The 18,987-nt window shown below is 35.9% G+C and overlaps 2 protein-coding genes across 4 annotated transcripts; both read right to left on the reverse strand.

Annotated features, from left to right (window-relative positions):
• Positions 1-336: 336 nt before the first annotated feature.
• Positions 337-7,601, reverse strand: LOC115433299 (T-cell immunoglobulin and mucin domain-containing protein 4-like). The gene is made up of 5 exons (XM_030154626.1): positions 7,559-7,601; positions 7,034-7,378; positions 4,226-4,320; positions 3,558-3,666; positions 337-747 (listed from the first exon to the last, which is right to left on the reverse strand). The coding sequence occupies exons 1-5, from the start codon at positions 7,599-7,601 to the stop codon at positions 686-688; spliced, it is 654 nt and encodes a 217-aa protein (XP_030010486.1). The 3' UTR covers positions 337-685.
• Positions 7,602-8,925: 1,324 nt separating this feature from the next.
• On the reverse strand, positions 8,926-18,082 carry LOC115433079 (cysteine-rich and transmembrane domain-containing protein 1-like). Of its 3 annotated transcripts, none has more exons than XM_030154291.1 (5): positions 17,932-18,082; positions 11,938-12,007; positions 11,551-11,594; positions 11,310-11,460; positions 8,926-9,491 (listed from the first exon to the last, which is right to left on the reverse strand). In XM_030154291.1, exons 2-5 carry the CDS (start codon positions 12,005-12,007, stop codon positions 9,343-9,345), a joined length of 414 nt encoding a protein of 137 aa, XP_030010151.1. In that variant the 5' UTR covers positions 17,932-18,082; the 3' UTR covers positions 8,926-9,342. The 3 variants fall into 3 exon arrangements, with proteins under 3 accessions (XP_030010151.1, XP_030010149.1, XP_030010150.1); XM_030154289.1 differs by having other exon boundaries at positions 11,938-12,038; positions 17,932-18,081; XM_030154290.1 differs by having other exon boundaries at positions 11,938-12,040; positions 17,940-18,078.
• Positions 18,083-18,987: the final 905 nt, after the last annotated feature.

Here is an 18,987-nt window from a genome sequence, read left to right on the forward strand (position 1 = left end):
ATTTTTTAAAAATTAAAACGGGAATTTTTGAATGCCGTGGGCTCCGTAAGACAGACTCGCGTACAACATCAATGTTCTGTGGAGTACGAGCACTTCTTGGTCGTCCTGCTGGTTTCTTCTTTAGGGCAGATCCAGTCTCTTCAAAGTTATTAATCCAACATTTTATCACATGTTTTGATGGAACAGCACCATGACGTCCTAAGTTGTAAAAACGTCGGAACTCCCTCTGCGCAGCTGTCAAACTATCACCGTTTTTATAAAACATTTTTATGGCTAACGCACGCTGTTGCCCATTCCACTGATCCATGGTTACTAAAATGGGGGTGTGTTTACTTGCTCAAGGTCACTGTCTCGCAGTGCTGCCATTTGCTCATGTCTGCCAATACGCACTTCAAAAATTCCCGTTTTTTTGGGTCACCCTGTATTTATCAAAACACAACACTTTTTATTCATATTGAGTTTGAGATAAATCTGTTAATTTGTTTTAAACACTGTTAATCTTATTCTGCTGTAATATTAAACTATGTTCACAGGTCAATAATAAGGTGAACAATCTATATGTAAATACCACTGGCTACATTAATTTCATTACTACATGGATTATTTTACTGAAATAGATACCTGTATCTTTAAGGAAAGTAAAAACACATCTTACGCATACATGTGTATAGTTTCTCTGTGGAGTCTACACTGAGCGGTTCTCCTCCTCTGATTGGTTCTCTGCTCTGTGTTTACACCTCCACACTCCTGCAAACACAAAACAAAAAACACATGAACAAAAGTGGACTGAAGTCTCTTTAACATTCAGAGTTTGACTGCATAACATTCAGTTTGACTGCAACTAGATGGTTGGAAAGCTATTTGAAAAACCGAAAACAGTTTCATTTAATGGAAGTTTATTTGAGCCAAAAGTCATTGATTGATGAGTCCCACAGGGAAGTAGTCTTGGTCCATTGCTATACTCAATATTTACCAATGACCTACCATTGACCCTAAGGGATGCTAAAATTTCAATGTATGCTGATGATTCCACAATATACATAGCAAAACCCACAATGACTGAACTTGTTTTAAATAGCGATGGCCTAAGCCAAAGCTAACGGAGATCCAAAGAAATGAAATGAAATGAAATGAAATGAAAAGAGGGCGGTGTGTGTAAGAGCTGCTTCTAGCGCACAACAGGCCTGCTAGGTGTCCATGCTGTTTCTATGGTTACCTGCAGGTTAGTGCATAAAACTGATTAAAGATGAAGATGAAATTTTAGCCACTTTTGCCATATACAGTAGTGGACAAAAAGTTTTCAAACACCCTTGAAATTTGACACAATCTCAAATTTTATCTTGCATTTCCACAAAAATGTTTTTTCTCTTTCAAAAGGTGCAGCTGAATCAGACACAAACAAATACACATTGTTTTGTTTATTATTTGACAAGAAAAAAAAAAAAAAAAAATTGAAATGAACTGCATCTCTTGTTGCACATTATACACATCACCAACATAAAAACATAGGACCAATGGCCCTGTAGCTTACCGGCCAAATTAAAAGCTTTGGGAAATGTATCTAGATGCCATTTATTATCACCCAGTTATGTGTATTTATTATATTACAGAAATAGCCCATGTTTTGGTCATATTCCAATCAGATCTGTAAAAAATTCAAATTTCATCTTGATATCATTGATACTTACTGATTTATTGGATCAATCCACTTCCTATCTCTTATAATGGGAACATTTTTCAAAGTTGCACCAAATCTAGAATCAGATCCGGATCGAAATAATTTCAATACCTTGTGCTGACATCATCATAAAGAAGCTGTATACCAAGTTTGAAGTCAATCAGAACTGTAGTTTTGGAGAAGAAGACAATTGAAATGTTTTCCCCATAAGAGCCCATGTTAAATTTTCCGTAAGTTCCCGGATCCAAAAGAAGATCCTGATCAGCATGTGGCCATTATGTTTTGGTCATCTCCCCATCAGGGCTGGACTGTAGAAATTTACATTTGATATCATTGATATTTACTGAGTTATTGTATCGATCCACTTCCTATCTCTTATAATGGAGAATTTTTTCAAAGTCGCACCAAATCCAGAATCAGATCCGGATCCAAATAATTTCACTAACTTTTGTTGACATCATCATAAAGGAGCTGTATACCAAGATTGAAGTCAATCGGAATTGTAGTTTCGGTGAAGAAGACGATTTAAATTTTTGTAATGGACGACAGACGACGACAGACGACGACAGACGACGACAGACGACGACAGACGACAGATGCTGCATGATGACAATATCTTACAGCCTGTCGGCCGGTAAGCTAAAAACAGACCCTTCTTGGCCTATCCATAGCATAGACCATAGCTCCAGATTGAGTTGTCAAGTCTTGTTACCACCTCCCACCAGTAAATGGCAGACATGTGCCCCTTTAATTTTAACACCATTTCAGGTCATGTTTCTATTCAAAGTGAAGAAGAAAATCCAGTTTCAAAGGCACAAAATGTTGAGATGCTTGTTCAGTGTTGATGAAGTGCTTTGAATGATATTTGCTGACTCTGATTCTGACAGGACTTTTTTTGTCTTTTGACAATGCATGAAGATCAGATTTGTGGTCTTACTCCATTCTACCACTCTTTTATTTTACCACTTTTTTTTTTTTTTTTTTTTTAACTTTTACCACTGTTCTTTTTTTTCTAACTAAACTAAAGAAAAAAAAACTATCATGTAAATATCTTCAAATTTCAGTTATACTGAAAGTTATTCAATCCAATATGGCCACCACCATATGACATCACAATATGCAAATTTGTTGTGTAAATTTACTCCCATCATAAACTTTGGGTCATATCCAGTATTTTTCTCAGTATGCCTTTATGTCAAACCACTCCCAAGCAACAGCTTTTTAAATTCTTGATATCAAAAATTCATATTTTTAGGGAAAAAACTCCAGCACCTTAAGGGTTAAAAGAGATGACACTCACTTCAGTCTGGTCATGTTTACGTTGCAGAGACGTCTTCAGGAGATCATGGGCAGAGACACTTACAATGATGTCACTTCTGTGACTTTCAGGTGTGTAGTTTTTATATTTACGTATTTGCACAGTTTGACATTTCAGCAGTTTCCCTGTTTTTAACTGACAAATGTGTACATGATAGAAAATTTTAAACAGCATCAAAGTCTCTCTCCTTGACTTTAATACAGATATTAATACAAAGGTGCCCAGGGGTATAACTGGGAATGGGTGGGGCTTAAGCTCTCTATTGTTTAATTAGCCTCTGTTCTCCTCTCTCTATGGACCAGACATCACTGATGAACTGTTTGGTTAATGCTGGAAAAACCAACCAAGCATCATGGCTCATACACCTTCAGGTTTTGCTCAGTGTATTTCTATTTCTGCATTGTGCACAAATATTAGTTTGACTGCTGATGTCATAGTTTCCTGTCATGCTGATGGGGGCATGCATGATGGGGAAGTGATGTCAGTGTAAAACCTGATCTGAATGCACGACCCTAGTGTGTGTGTATGTGTGTGTGTGTGTGTGTGTGTGTGTGTACTGACCGTAAACAGCAGCCATCATGACTACAGCCATGAGGATGAAGGACAGTTTGACTGCATTTGTTATGATTCTGTGTTCAGAGTTATCCTGCTGTGCAGCTGTACTCCATTTCTGTACAAGACAAAGTTTACTATTAGTCTATTAGTGCACCTGAATAACACGTGTTTTATTCTATATTTAATCATCAAAGATGTAGGACTATTTTTAAATGAATGTGAATTAACTTTTTTTCCCCTTATTTAGCCTTTCCTAACTGATTCATCACCTTTTATTATAATACTATCCTCTGCATTTTTTGCTGAAAACCAGATATTGTCATGTATTTAATTCACTGATCATGCACATGTTCATAAAAGCGCAGAGTAAATGTAAAGGTTATTTTATCAAAACAGAGAAAACTGTAATTTAAGACATCTTGTCAAGTGAAATTATCTTGCTGCATGGACAGATTATTTCACTTGTTTTGAGTACCTTGTTCCTCAGATTTAGTGTTTTTATCTTTTTTTACACCCCTTTTTTGCAGTGTACATGTGTTGATAGGATTTGTGGTTCAGAAGTAATTAAACATTTTCGATCAGTAGGTGCATTTGGCTGCCTGTGGTCATTTATGTCTTTGGGGAACAAAACACAGTACATTATAAAGTAAATAATAATGTTGGTTGCCATTAACCTGCTGGGTTCCTGTGACTTCTGTGAGTTTGACACCGGAAACATCACTTCCTGTCATTACAGTTATGGCTGTTGTGGTTGGACGGTGGGTGAAACCTGACGAAGCACCAAACAAACAAAGAGCAGTTGGTCACAATGACAATCAAAGTACAGTTTAAGTGTATCTATGACTAAAATTTGATTAAATCACAAAACACACCCTCAGGGAACTGAAACACACTTTAAATACTCATAGGATTACAGGCAGACATGAGACTAGCATCTCAATGTGCTCATGTTGACCAGAAGCACAACTATAAAACCCCCCAGGAAGGAAGTCAGCACATGTTATTTTTATATGTTGAAGTGACATTCGTAGTTATGGACATATGAGGTTTTCTTTTTTTTTTTTTTTTGTCTTCACTCTTTGCTCAAGTAAAATGTACCTTTACATTATTATGCTACTGCAATAAGCTCAAGTAATATTCACCTTATCGCTTATTTACTGCACCTTCTTCATTTCGGCTAAAATTTACTTAGGAGGTCAAATGAGTGGCCATTTTTGTCAAAAAAAAAGTTGTAAGAAATATATAGAACTGTGTTGAAATAATGCTAATACATTTGTGCACAGACTACTGACATTATTTGACAGTGGAAGCTATATTTTCAGAAATATTGGATTTTGAATAGCACGTGTATGTGAAAACTTTTGCTGGTGGACAAATGTGACATTACCCATGATGATCTGGTCAGTACCAGTACTTTATTAGTAATAAACTTATATACTTACTATTGCTAATTCTCCTCTTATTCATAAATGTTAGTATTATGGATCTAAAACAATAACAGCTGACACAAAAACACAAAATGTGGCAGTGGACGGATGTGACATGGTTGTTACAGATCCCATCATACTGATGCTCGGCAGCCATGTCACCGTTTCCACAAATGATCCCTGTGCAAAAACCTTTATCATAATTATTTATTGTGTAGTTTATCATCATACTAAACAGTAAATAACATTATAGAATTGTTATTTCTTTATAAAAATGCTTATTATTAGAAAACTGTTGATTTAAAAAGTGACGTGTGACATTCTTAATGTATGTATTGGTGTAGCATAAGCAGGATGGATCAGCACCATACTCCATATTGAACCTGTAAAAATAAAACATGTGTATGTAGTATATAATCTTGTAAGAAAAAAATGGGGAATCTAAAGGAATAGAATATTTGTTTTTCAGATAAATTCAGTTAAAATATAACTTGGCCATTTGTAACATGAAAATATAGCATTAATTGTGATGAAATTGGACATATTTGACCTGAAAACATAGTTCATATGACCATCAACATGTTGCAACAGAACTGAAATCCTGTAAATTTGCATAACTTGCATTTACCAACACAAAGTTCCTTTGGGGATTCACTTATATTGATTTCTTATGCACAAAGACATAAATAAGACCTCTAAGCAAATTTTAGCCGATTTATACATTATATTTTAGACTTTAGACTCTAGAATTTGCTCTGTTTTTTACAACTGTGTATTTATTCCTTTTTTAATACTTTGAATTTTTAACTCTTTAACCCCTGAGACATTATTTCAAGTAAACGTTCTGCTGTGAATTTGTAGAAGTACCATAAAAGTTGCTGTGAGTATGTGTTTGTGTTCCTTTTCTTCAGTGGTTTTGTTTTGCTGTGTGTTTTAAGGTCAAAACAGGGTGGAATAACAGAAAAAGACAAAGAGAGGAATTGAAGTTTGACAGGATTTTACTAAATAAGGCACTCAGAATGGACATCCGTAAGAGATTTAGGATGTTTAACATGAACTGTGAACTGGAACACACTGAACAACAACAAGTATTTGAATTTGGGCCCAGTAGTTTTTGTTTTGGGGCTCATTTTTTCTAAATCAGTCCAGCTGCTTTTTGGCACTGAGTTGAACTCAAAAAAGCAGCTACACAGTCAAAAATACGTAAAAACACAATGAAAAATGGAAAGGAAAAGAACAGAAAATTACAACAACACTGCAAACAACAGTAAAAACAAACAAACAAACAAACAAAAAAACACAAGGAAAACTGTCAAAAAAAAAAAAAAAGCCCAAATGATCTATTTTTATGAAGAGCTGGTCCCGCTCACTGCTTTGTGTTTTGCCTCCTATTCCACGGGTGGCGGGGGGTGTATTGAGCATGCTCAGATGTCTATGGAAAGAACAAGGTCTATTCCATCACCATGTTTTGAAATTTTTGCAATTGAGCAAACAGTTCAATTTTTATGAATATTTAAATTAAATCATACATTCAGAAAGATCTCCACAGACATGTCAGGGGCTAAAGGGTTAATGATGCACTTTCTAAAATGTTTGATGTAATTCACATCTTCTTACAACTTAGACTTCTTATATGCCAGCACTTTTACAATATCCACTGGCTCTGTCTATTCTCTTCATCTTGTTCTATTTTAAACTATGTCTGCCTCTCTGTCCAATTTGTTTTTTCACTTTGAAAGTATTTCTTACTTTGGAGTATTAAATTTATTTGGAAAAGTTCAGCTACATTCAAACAAATGTTCCTTGGTACTTTTAATTGTTATTTATGTTGTTGTGTTTCTTTTTTCACTATATTTGCCTCCAGATTACAGAACACATTGTCCTTAAATTTTTATTTGAATGGTATTGCATGTGATGTGTTTTTGCCTTGGACCCAGAATACATTAGAATTCAAGGTGATCTAAAGTCAGCTCTGTCCTCAAATAATTTGTTTATAGCTCCTTAACGTCGTCAACTACCTTTATTCTGTTGAACCTAAATTCGGTCTTTTCTTACCTTGATTAATCACCAAATCGATGTGATATTTTTCATCATTGAACCACCCTGTCACCTCCACCCTGCATCCATACCGTCCAGCATCCTCATCTTTGAGGTTCAGTATGGTCAGAGAAACGTCTCCTTGGTCCAGTGGTCCCAGTAGCTGATACCTACTGGACAGTCTGGTGTTTTTTCTTACTGTCTGTCCATCTAAGGCGATGATCTGCCTGTTGCAGCCGCTGTTTGGTAAATCTCCTCGACCCCAGCAGACTGACAGAGCACCATGATGGTAGATGTCATAGGAACATGGCAGAGTGACGCTCTGACCTCTGAAGCCAACGATCTGAACGCTGCATTCACTGACTGTAACACAGAGCACCAGTCATGTTAGTGACCTTTACCTTTTCATCCAAGGTTCACACCTCATATGAATATTCACCCACAGAACCTTAAAGAAGGGCCTTCAAACAAAAGAAAGGCTGTGGATAAATCACATGAAATCTAATTGTTTTTCCTCTATTTCTACTTAAATAAAGTCAGTACCTCTGAGAACAGCGAACAGCAGCAGCAGCAGAACGTTCCACATCTTCACAGTTTTTATGATCAACACGTCATAGACACTTTCACATTTAAACCCACTGCACAGAACTGTCCACTCTGCACCACAACCCACAGCCAGAGGAATGAGCACGGAAACATTTTGTGTTCTGTTAAAAAACATGTAGACAAAGTTCTGAGTTGAACCATTGATTAAAAACTTCATTCAATGACATTTTGGTAAAAAAGAAAAGTCTTGGAATATGACCTGACTAAGACTATGTCATGAGCTTCACCACTTTTGTCTTCACAGTAAGGGCATTATATTTTAAACTAATTATGAAGTTTTTTGATATTGAGCGATTTTTTTTAAATTTATATTTAACCTCCTAAGACCCAGCTATGGGTTTTCTGTCCACATTTATGGACAAGAGTTTCACAACTTTATACAAAAACAAAAAAGAAAAGAAAATTGTCCACCACAAAGGACATTCCATAAAAGTTTTAAAAACTGCATCTGAAAAAACTGTTGCATCATGATGGTTCCAATATAGGCACATATTTAATAAAAAAACAAAAAAAACGCTTGTACTTTGCTGACATTTCCTGGGTCTCAGGAAGTTAAATATGTAAGACAAATATCATTGTATCATTGATCACATTTGCCATATTTTGGTTTAACCATTACAGAAACACTTCTGTTAGTTTTTTCTCAGTCCCTTTGGTACATTTCTCAGATCAGAATTGAAATTCTCAAAATCATTAGTTCTACCTTCACTTCACCCTGTCACTTGTGCACATTATCAAACCAGTTGCCACAAACAAACAGCGATTGCTTTCACATGTCCATGAAATCACCTCTTTGTCTGCTGTGTTTTACATTATAAACTGCATTGTTGTCATTTTGATCAAATGCATTACACGTTCTCTGTTGAGTCCTTCCTCAAAAACATTTAGGCATTAGTTCATAGCTCATATCATTAAATGCAATACTAGTTATCTAATCTGTCAAGCAGATTTTTATATTCTGTTAATTTTGTTTGTAAATCTGTCTTACATGAAACAAATGTGGTGGATAAAAAAATGTCCTGAAAGACTGGAACATTTTTAATTTTTGGTCATATTGTACATCTTTCTTCTCATCCTCTTGTTATTGGACATGCATTCTTCTTCATTGACTTTTATTTGATAAATTGCAGTTGTTTCAATTAAAGACAGTGCTTAACTGTGCATTGGTTTTTCTCTGAAAATAAAAAGAATTTAATGCTTTATTTGGTTGTTTTGTCAGAATAAATAAGAACCACAGTATTTTAATGACTTGTCTCCTTTTCTTCACAGCCTCAATTCAAGATAGAATAATACTTATTAGAGTGTTCATTAGTTTATTTATTCATTATTTTAAAGCTTAACAAGGAATGATCAATAGTCAATCAACATACAAAAGTCACCAATGAAGTAGAACACTGAGAGAAATAAATAAAGAAAACAGATTGAGTAGTTTTGGGTTTGTTGTTCATCTTTTTACTGCAGAAACCAACAACAAAAGCAAACTACACCATCCAGTGACAGAAAGAGAAAATAGCAACACATGGAAAAAAAACAAAATAAACCTTAAAATATAATAAAAATAAACACATATTCTTGACTGTTTTATTAAAGCAAAGAAAAACTGTGGTGTGATTAAGGACAATTCTGTCACTGTGGCTGTTACAGGTCAAAATAGGTCAAATGACATCAGTTTAGTCTTTTATAGAGAAAATAAGAGACATAAAGAGTGAAGCGTTCAGAGGTCATCTGGTGAGCATGTCCCAGAGGCAGCAGCAGCACAGAATGGCTGAGCACGCTCCGAGACAGGATTTGAGGCCACCTCCGAACCCTCCAAGCCCTCCGAGCCCTCCGAGCCCTCCGCTGTTGCCTTGATCCGGCTTCACCATGTACACTGAAACCAAAACATCACAAATACGTCCACACCGAGAACCAGATCTAGAACTCCAACAAAAGCCAAACCAAAAATGAAGACTGGTCCTGTGCTGTAGGATACAAACTTTAACCCTTAAAGACCTAGAATTATTTTTATGGTGACTTCCAAAATAGTTTTTTCCCCACATTTAACCACCCCAAGTGATTTGCTACGACTTACTCTAATACTATCCGTTACATTTCGCATTTTTCAGTTCTAATCTAATCATATGTAATTTATTATATCATTATATCAAAAGTTACTGGTTCAGCAAAATATGTTATTAACTGGACATAAAAACAAGCATCTATAGCCACGGTGAACTATGACTGAAGTATATTATCCTCTTGATTAATCACAAATTTTAAATATTTTATCCTGAATACAGTTACATCTTGGTCACTACAATTACTCTGTGATTATGTCTTGATTATGTTTTGTTCTATATGACATTTTTCCTCAAAAGTCTTTCAGTTCAATCATCTGGAGCAAAACATTAACCCATAGAGACCCAAACATCCATCGGCGACCAGAACTATCTACTGATGTAAGCTGGTTAATACCTGTTAATCCACTAATCCTATCAATACATGAAAATAATTGGTGTAAAATGCAGTTCGTCATCTTTTCATGGTCATCAGATGTGACCCATTTGGACGTTCAGAGGCTCCGTAGTGAACATGGAAACACCGTCATCTTGTACAACACAGGTGTCAAACATGCGGCCCGGGGGCCAAATTTGGCCCGCCAAAGGGTTCAGTCCGGCCCTTGGGAGGAAGTTGTAAAATGCAAAAATTACACTGAAGATATTAACAATCCTTTTAGTTCAGGTTCCACATTCCGACCAATTTAATCTCAAGTGGGCAGGACCAGTAAAATACTATCATAATAATCTATGAATACTCACAACTCCAAATTTCTCTTAATAAATGTAAATATTTTCATGTATTTACACTAAAACAAAGTATAATTTCACAAAAAATGTGAATAACCTGAACAAATATGAACAACCTGAAACGTTTTAAGAGAAGTAAGTACAATTTTAACAATATTCTGCCTGTTATTAAATGTTTTGTCTATTTGTAGATCCACTGTGATCTGTAAGTTATAATGTACATGTGTAAATGATAAACTGAGACAGAACATTGTTAAAATTACATTTATTTTTTCAGTTGGTTCATGTTATTCACATTGTTTGAAAGGATAGTTGGGAGATGTAAACATTGTCATTGTTTAATTTTACTTTTTTCACTTTAAACAGAGAGAAAATTTTGGCATTGATATTATTTATATATTATTATGTTATTAATTTACTGGTCTGGCCCACTTCAGATCAAATTTAGCTGAATGTGGCCCCTGAACTAAAATGAGTTTGACACCCCTGTTCTACAACATTGATTCACCAGTAAAACCCATGGATTTGGATCAATAACAGTGGATGGAGACACTTGGTTTCTGTTCAGATATTGATATTTTAGTGAAAAAGTCTCTTTTTCTTCAGTTTTCTGGGTTTCTGATATAACAACCCTCAACTTTAATTTGAGCTTTTATGAACATCTACATGATCAATGAATTAAATATAGGAACATGCAAGATTTTTACTAAAACAATGCAAAACATAGAGGGTAATATTATAATAAATGGTTATAAATCACTTCAGAAAGGTTAAAATTAGAGGAAAATATCATATGGGAACTGACACAAAAGTAGCACTGGGCCTTTATGGGTTAATATTTCCACCAGTCAACACTACGTAAATGTGTTTTAAATCAGTGAAGCTGCTCTCCTCTGGCCTACCTGTGTCTTTGGGTGCCTGTCCCTCCCAGGGGTAGGAGGCCCCTGGGGGCCCACTGTGGTGGTCCTGGTGGTAGGGCCACGAGGGCCCCGGTACCGCAGAAACAGGAGGAGGAGGAGGGCCCTGGTAGTAGAAGGTCTGAGCGGGAAAGGTCTGCAGAGGAGACACAGGTGGTTGTCATGGTAACAGAAGAGGTCATGTGACAAGTAGGGACAGGTGTGTGCAGCAGTGCATGCTGGGTACCTGATACGGTGAACCGGGGAAGGCTGCAGGCTGAGAACCAAAGGCTGCAGAGAGATGACAGGTCACATGATCAGAACAGATCATTTCCATGGTAACGAGTAGATAATCACTCAGTAAACTACAAACCCCATTTCAGCAAAAGTTGGGACATATTCTAAAATACAGAACTAAAATATGTTTTTTTTTATTTATTGATTTAAGTTTGCCATGAATTAACAGGTCACAGATTTTAGATCAAAAAAGCTCCAAATCTTCTGGAAATGGTGTTTGGAAATGAAAACTTACCTAAGACTCTTCAATTCCTCCAAACAAAAATACAATCAGATAAAAAATGCAATTGAAATTATAACTGAAGTTAAATGTTTTATTGTTGTGAGGCTGACGTACGTCCACTGAATCCAGGGGCAGAGGGTCCAGCAGGGGGAGGAGGGGCATACGGAGGAGGCTGGTCACTCATCTGGACAGGTAACAGGGGTCAGAGGTCACACCTGTGTAGTGTGTGATACCATTAGACAGGTCATACAGATACACTGCACTGCCAGACTAATTCTTAAATGAGAATTAGTCTGGGCTTGGTTCATTTTTTTATTTCCATCAGCAGGTAACTGGATGGTTGGTGTGTGATTGTGATGGTTGAATGTGATTGGTTCAGCCCGATGTGGCTCCTGGATTAAAGATAAAGAATTTGTGCAACTGTCACCTTAACTTAAAAAAAACCCTGTTTATACACGGGATATGAATATATATTTCTGTGGAGATAATGAGTGTAAATTAAAGATTATATTGCTTTATTATCACTGTAGGGAAATTCGGTCTCTGCATTTACCAATACAGTATCTTGGATTAGCATTAGCATACATTAGGAGCAGTGAGCTCCTAATGAAGGCCCTCGGGGACCATCTCCAGATCTTCATTCGGACTGTGGTCAGGGGCAGTGACAGGAGAATTAACCCACATGTGCCTGTTTTTAATGGCAGAAGCACTGGGTCAGCAAAATAAAGAATATTTCAAAATAAATGTAATTACAGCATAAATACATAATGATCATTAAGTTGCTGTAAATGGTGAAAACCTATTACATTACAGACTGAGGTTTGACCTAAATCCTGAATATTTACAACATCTGACTCCAAAGCTAGTGTGGCTTCATTTATAGACCCACACATAGAAATAAAAACAAAGATTTGACCCTTGGACTGTCTGAATAACTCAGTATGAGTGACCAAAACATAAAAGTTTGATTACTAAAATATCAACAACAGTGAAAAGAACATGACTTCAGTACAAACAGAAAAAAACATCCAGACAAAAACCGCCTTTAACACAACCCACACTCAGACTCAGTGTTTTGGTGAACAAGGTGTTTATTGTGTCAGTCAGAAGTCAAAGGTCATTCTGTCAACAATTGCAGCAGTGAAGCATTTCTGCTGACTCGAGCCAGACGTCACACATTACATTGTCCAGTCAGAGTGGAGCTGAGCTAAACTTAATAATCACACAGCTACGACCTCTGACCTCTCACTCTGTTGTAGAATGTGACATCATCACAGTCAGGTGACACCACCATGGTCAGGTGAACTTCACATCCCATAAGCCTAGGCTCTGTAAAACTGTGTCAGTTTACAGATTACACCCAGATTATGAAGGTAATTAACAGTTACAAATGAGGTATTAAAAACAGATATTAATCTGAATATCATTTCACCTCATAACATAATTGCCTAAAGTCATATTTTTGGCCAAATTGTGATATCGCATAACTTTACTCTCCTAACTCTGCTGCTTCATTTTTCATCATTGGCTGTGACCTGAAAAAACTATGACTTGGAAAAATTATGCTTGGCAACTGTGCTATGAGGCTAACGATATGTAGGTATATAATTCTAAAACAAAGTCAGTTGATAAAAAAAAAAAATCTGGTGAAAATCACATGCATCATGCTCCCTCTGACAAACAGTGATAATGTGATTTTTTTTTCAGCTACAACTAAACAGGTGTTGATTCTGCGATGTTCATCTGGTTAATGAATATTCAGCATGTGATTTTGGGGGGGGGGGGGCAGCAGTTATATATACGTGGGGTTGTGGTCCATAACTAATGTAACTAAAGTAACTAATGCTGGCATGAAATGAAAGTGAACACAAAAGTGAAACTTTACATACTTTCAACATTCAACTCCTGTGTTCTATTCCTCTATTATACAGCAGATCTTACAAGAAATTTTCACAACTTCTAACCTGAATCCACTGGACCCTCTCCACTGCTCTATGGCCCCCCCACAAATGCTGGGCCCCAGGAATTTGTTACGTCTACCCCCCACTTTACGGCGCCCCAGTGCATGGGGACGTTCGCAAATTCTGAGACTGCCAACAGTTCCTTTCAGGTGAATGTTAGTGCCAGTAAAATGCAGTCACAACGTGCCTGTTATTTACATTGGTTGGTTGTCTCCCCCAAGGATGAAATTAATTCAGCAGAGGCAGGGATGTAAAAACAGGAGGGGGGTGTAGTAGTACCACACGGCAGTGTCCCCATTTCTTTTGCTATAATGTAGCAGGATTGAGACTTCATTCTATATACTCCACATCTGTAGTAATGAGTGGGTGTAGATTATCCATTTTATTCTACTGTAGTTCTTTTAGTTCAAGTATGTAACTAGGTATACTAAGTAGGTATACTGTAAGTAGGATACTGTAGAACAGTGTAGAACAGTGGTTCTCAAATCCGGTCCTCGAGGATCAGTATCCTGCATGTTTTAGATGGTTCCCTCTTCCATCACACCTGGAAGCCGTTACATCGTTATCAGGCTTCTGCACAGTTCGGTGATGAGCTCATCATTAATTAAACCAGGTGTGCTGGAAGAGGGAAATATCTAAAACATGCAGGTACTGGTCCTCAAGGACCAGATTTGAGAACCACTGTTGTAGAGTCATTGAGCCTTGCCACCAAATTCTTTAAGTTCTGCAGAATAAAGTTTCTGAAACCATCACTTTGGCGTCTGTCGACTCTCTGGGCTAAGCTAACTATCCACCTGCTGCTAACCATAGTCATCTACATCCACCCAGTGTTACATTGTATGTCTCCTTTAAGTAACACCAGCAGCTGACAGTTTGACAATGACTATGGAAAATAACCAGACTTAAACAGATGGTCTAGTTTTCTGCCTGTAAACATTTAAACCATTAGTTCTGCAATGAACTTCAGATCACTACCATTATATCTGAATCTGCAGTAATAAGTGATAAGACTGCACAATGTCATGTTACTGTTACATCTCTAAGTCAATTCAGTTTATTCAGAAGGGGAGGCAGGGGTTTCCCATCATGCACTGAGCTCTGCAGAGTCTGAACCATAAACCTGAATCTGTCTGGATTGTGTTCTATGTCGCTGTGACTTCAGAGGGAGTCAGGATCAAGTCAGCTAGAAACCAGCAGTGTTGTGTGATGATCTAGTCCACGGGTGTCAAACATACGGCCCTCCAAAGTGTCCAATTTGGCACGTGGGATGAATTTGTGAAATGCAAAAATTACGCTGAAGATATTAACAATCACTTTAATTCAGATTCCAGATTGAGCCCAATTCGACTTCAAGTGGATCAGAACAGTAAAATACAACCAAAATAACCTAAAAATAATGAGAACTCAGAGTGTTTCTCTTTGTTTTAGTGTAAAAAAGGAAAATTACATGAAATATTTCACAACATTCACAAAAAATGTGAATAGCCTGAACAAATATGAACCTGAAATATCTTAGAAGTAATTGCAATTTTAACAATATTCTGCCTATTATTAAAGGTTTTGTGTATTTGTAGATCCACTGTGATCTTTAAGTTAAAATGCACATGTATAAATGATAAACTGAGACATAATATTGTTAAAATTGCACTTATTTTTCTTAAGAAATGTCAGGTTGTTCATGTTATTCACATTTATTTTAAAGTATAGTTTTACTCTAAAACAAAGAGAAATGTTTGGAGTTGACATTTATAGATTATTACGCTATTATTTTACTGGTCTGGTCCACTTTAGATCATACTGGGAGGATATGACCCCTGGACTAAAATGAGTTTGACACCCCTGATCTAGTCTATGCAGGTCTGGGATTGTTGGCTTTTCATGATTTAATTAAGGATTTTTATCAATACAGGTAACCACCACCATGAACATTCATTATAAGGAATGTGGACAGTCAATAATTTATTCTTTGATAAATGTAAAATCAATAACTCAATAACTGGAGTTCAGTTGTTTGTAACTGTTAAAACTACATATATTAATACAAACATGCTACCTATACATTCCTGTTCATGTTTTATTGTAGTGATATGTTTAAAAGTGTTAAAAAGTCAAACAGCTTCTAATCTAAGCACACATAATGACACTGTGTCGTGTTGTTGTCGTGTGGGATCCGTCTAACATCTGGTCAGCTGAGTCTTCATTCCAGATGTAATCGAATAAACCGGTTTCCATGTCAATGACGGCACAAACACAGACTGTTGTTGTGTTTGTTAAACTCACAGTTAATGAGCCGCTCTACACAAATGTACACTTATGTGACAGAAAAATGCAAAAATGTGTTCCTTTTTCTAAGACAAATGACTTCTGAATGAGTTTGTATTTACTGTGTATTTACATAATGGCTGTAATGGTGTGCAAAAATAATAGTAAATGCACTAAAAAAACTGTTTTAAACCAACTTTTCTCTATTTCTTTTCCCAATTCCCTCAAAATAAAGAAGGTCTGACAACATATATCCACTAAGAGTTTTGTAGGAAATCTTGTGTGTGTATTTTTTTATGGATCTTCATGAAAATAAATAAAAGGAAAGAAAAAGATAGATTTTTGCAGTGCACTCATATACTTAGAATAAATGCTGAGCATTTTAAATATGTCATTTTGCATCATATATGCAATAGTTATTCAAAGTATTACATTTTAAATAGTACAAACGTGTGTTAAAACATGACATTTCACCTTAAGACATGACTGTGATGTTTCTAGAAGATGTAACTATTAAAAAACCATAATTCCTACATTACTTTTAACTCCCTTACTAAAATCATTTTCAGGTGTAATGACTCTAAAGGGTTAGGACAGGAAATTTCACATTTTTAGAATAAACTAAATATGTTCTCGGTCTGCTGCTTTCAGTGTTTTAACGTTTCATTCAAAACAAATAACTTTACAGCTTTTTCTCAGTCACGGTTTGTTAAAGCTGACATCGTGATCATGAACATAATGCTGCAAATTAAATCATTAATGTGTAAAATATGATTAATCTGAGGAGTCACAGTTCAGATTCAAAGCCTCTAAAGCTAAACCAGTATACAGATATCAATCCCTGTTGATTTCAGATTATTTACTGAGGTTTAAATGCAAAATTCACTTATTTATTATAGTTACAACACAACTCTGTTCTGGTGTTAACCCTTTCATGCGTAGTGGTCACTAGAATGGACAGCTATCCTACAGCTGTTCTCTTATATATTCATGGGTTTTGTTGTTTTAGTTCCACATCAGCCAACACAGTGGACACTTATGCATCATCACAAACAATGCAATTCATATCATTATTGTAACTTTGCTGTTCTTGATAAATCTGATCTGCAGTAACATGATTTAGTGTAAATCAATTGCTAATTATTAGCCTGTAATTAACAGTTTTCTTACAAAAAAAGTTGTTTTTTTTGTTTGTTTGTTTTGCAAATTATCTCCATGAAGTGAGTAACAACTGGTATTAGAGTATGTTAAAATGTGATAAAACATCAGATTAGCTGCATTACAAATGTTTTATTTCATCGTTTTCACAGTTTATCACTTTCTGTTGATGGGTTTCTTTGCTTCAAAAATTAAACACATGGTGTCCAGTTGAGTGGACATTTTTGTAACTGCATGAAAAATAGGTTCATAAAAATATTTCAATTGCATTGTTTCTGTCATGCCTGAAGAGGAATGAAATCACGTAAGAAAAACATATTGACTAAGATTCTCATAATTCATGCATGAAAGGGTTAAAGTGCGCAGTTGTTTCCATTCTGTGCGCAGTCCAGACTCCGTACAAAATCTTTGACATTTAACATTCTCAGACCAAAAATCCTACACTAACAACACTTACAAGCAGATTTTCAACTTTTAAAAATACAATGAGAGGCAGTTTATTAATTCGGCGCTAGTTTTAGACATATTCTCTCTCATTTGTATCACTTCTACAACTTTTCCTGCAGTAATTCCTCAAAAATCCTAACCTAGATACACTTTGGTTTGGTGGTTTATCTGAGCTGAAAAACTCCAAACCTTTCAGATTTACTAAGAAAATGTCCGACAATGAAACTCCACGTCTTCCTGAGGCTGAAGGAGGATCAAACCTGGTCAAAAACAGACTCACCTTCCAGATGGACGGATTCTCTGCTCTGTCTTCGGCCTGGTCGGGTCACAGATGGATCAGCTGATTAACTGATGAATTGATTGATGGATGGAGGAGACTGATGGCGCGCGGAGACAGTAGGGTGAGGCTGAGGCACGAGGGACGGCTGAGGTCAGAGGGGCGTGTCCCAATACTCACGCGCCTCCTCCTTGTACTTTCCTCGTGCTTGTTTTGCTGTACTACAGCGGAATTTTACGCCGTCGTAAAAATATCTGTAATTTATTATTTTCAAAACATGCTTTAGTATTCATGCATTTTAGAGGAATAAACGAATTCTTTTTTTTTTTTTTTTTTTTTTGATTTTGCATCAGTGCACAAATCATTCACAAGACTGGGAGTTATTTCAACCTAAATGGATTAAAACAATAACAGATTTTTTTTTTTTTTAAAAAAGGTAATTTCATTGTGACAATAATAAATAAATCACACAGGTGTCAAACATGTGGCCTGGGGGTCAAATCCAGCCCGCCAAAGGGTCCAATCCAGCCCACAGGATGAATTTGTGAAAAACTGCAAAAATTACTCTGAAGATATTAACAATCAGTGGTGTCAAAATCATTTTAATTCAGGTTCCACATACAGACACATACAGTCCAATTAGATTTCAAGTGGGTCAGACCAGTAAAATATTATCATTATAACCTATAAATAATAACAACCCCAAATTTTCTTTGTTTTTTGGTGTAAAAAAAAAAGTAAATTAACATGAAAATGTTTACATTACCAAACTACACATTTACAAAAAATGTGAATAACTTGAACAAATATGAACAAACGGAAATATCTTAAGAAAAGTAAATGCAATTTTACCAATATTCTGCTTGTTACTAAATGTTTTGTGCGATTGTAATGCACATGTGTAAATGATAAACTGATAAGCCGAGGTATAATATTGTTAAAATTGCACTTGTTTTTCTTAAGACAATTCAAGTTGTTCATGTTATTAACATTTTTAAGGAAACTTTGTAAACTTAAACCCAATCATAATAGAATTTTACTTTTTTTACTGTTATTATT

This window comes from Sphaeramia orbicularis, chromosome 14, assembly GCF_902148855.1.
Source record: "Sphaeramia orbicularis chromosome 14, fSphaOr1.1, whole genome shotgun sequence".
Taxonomy (NCBI): domain Eukaryota; kingdom Metazoa; phylum Chordata; class Actinopteri; order Kurtiformes; family Apogonidae; genus Sphaeramia; species Sphaeramia orbicularis.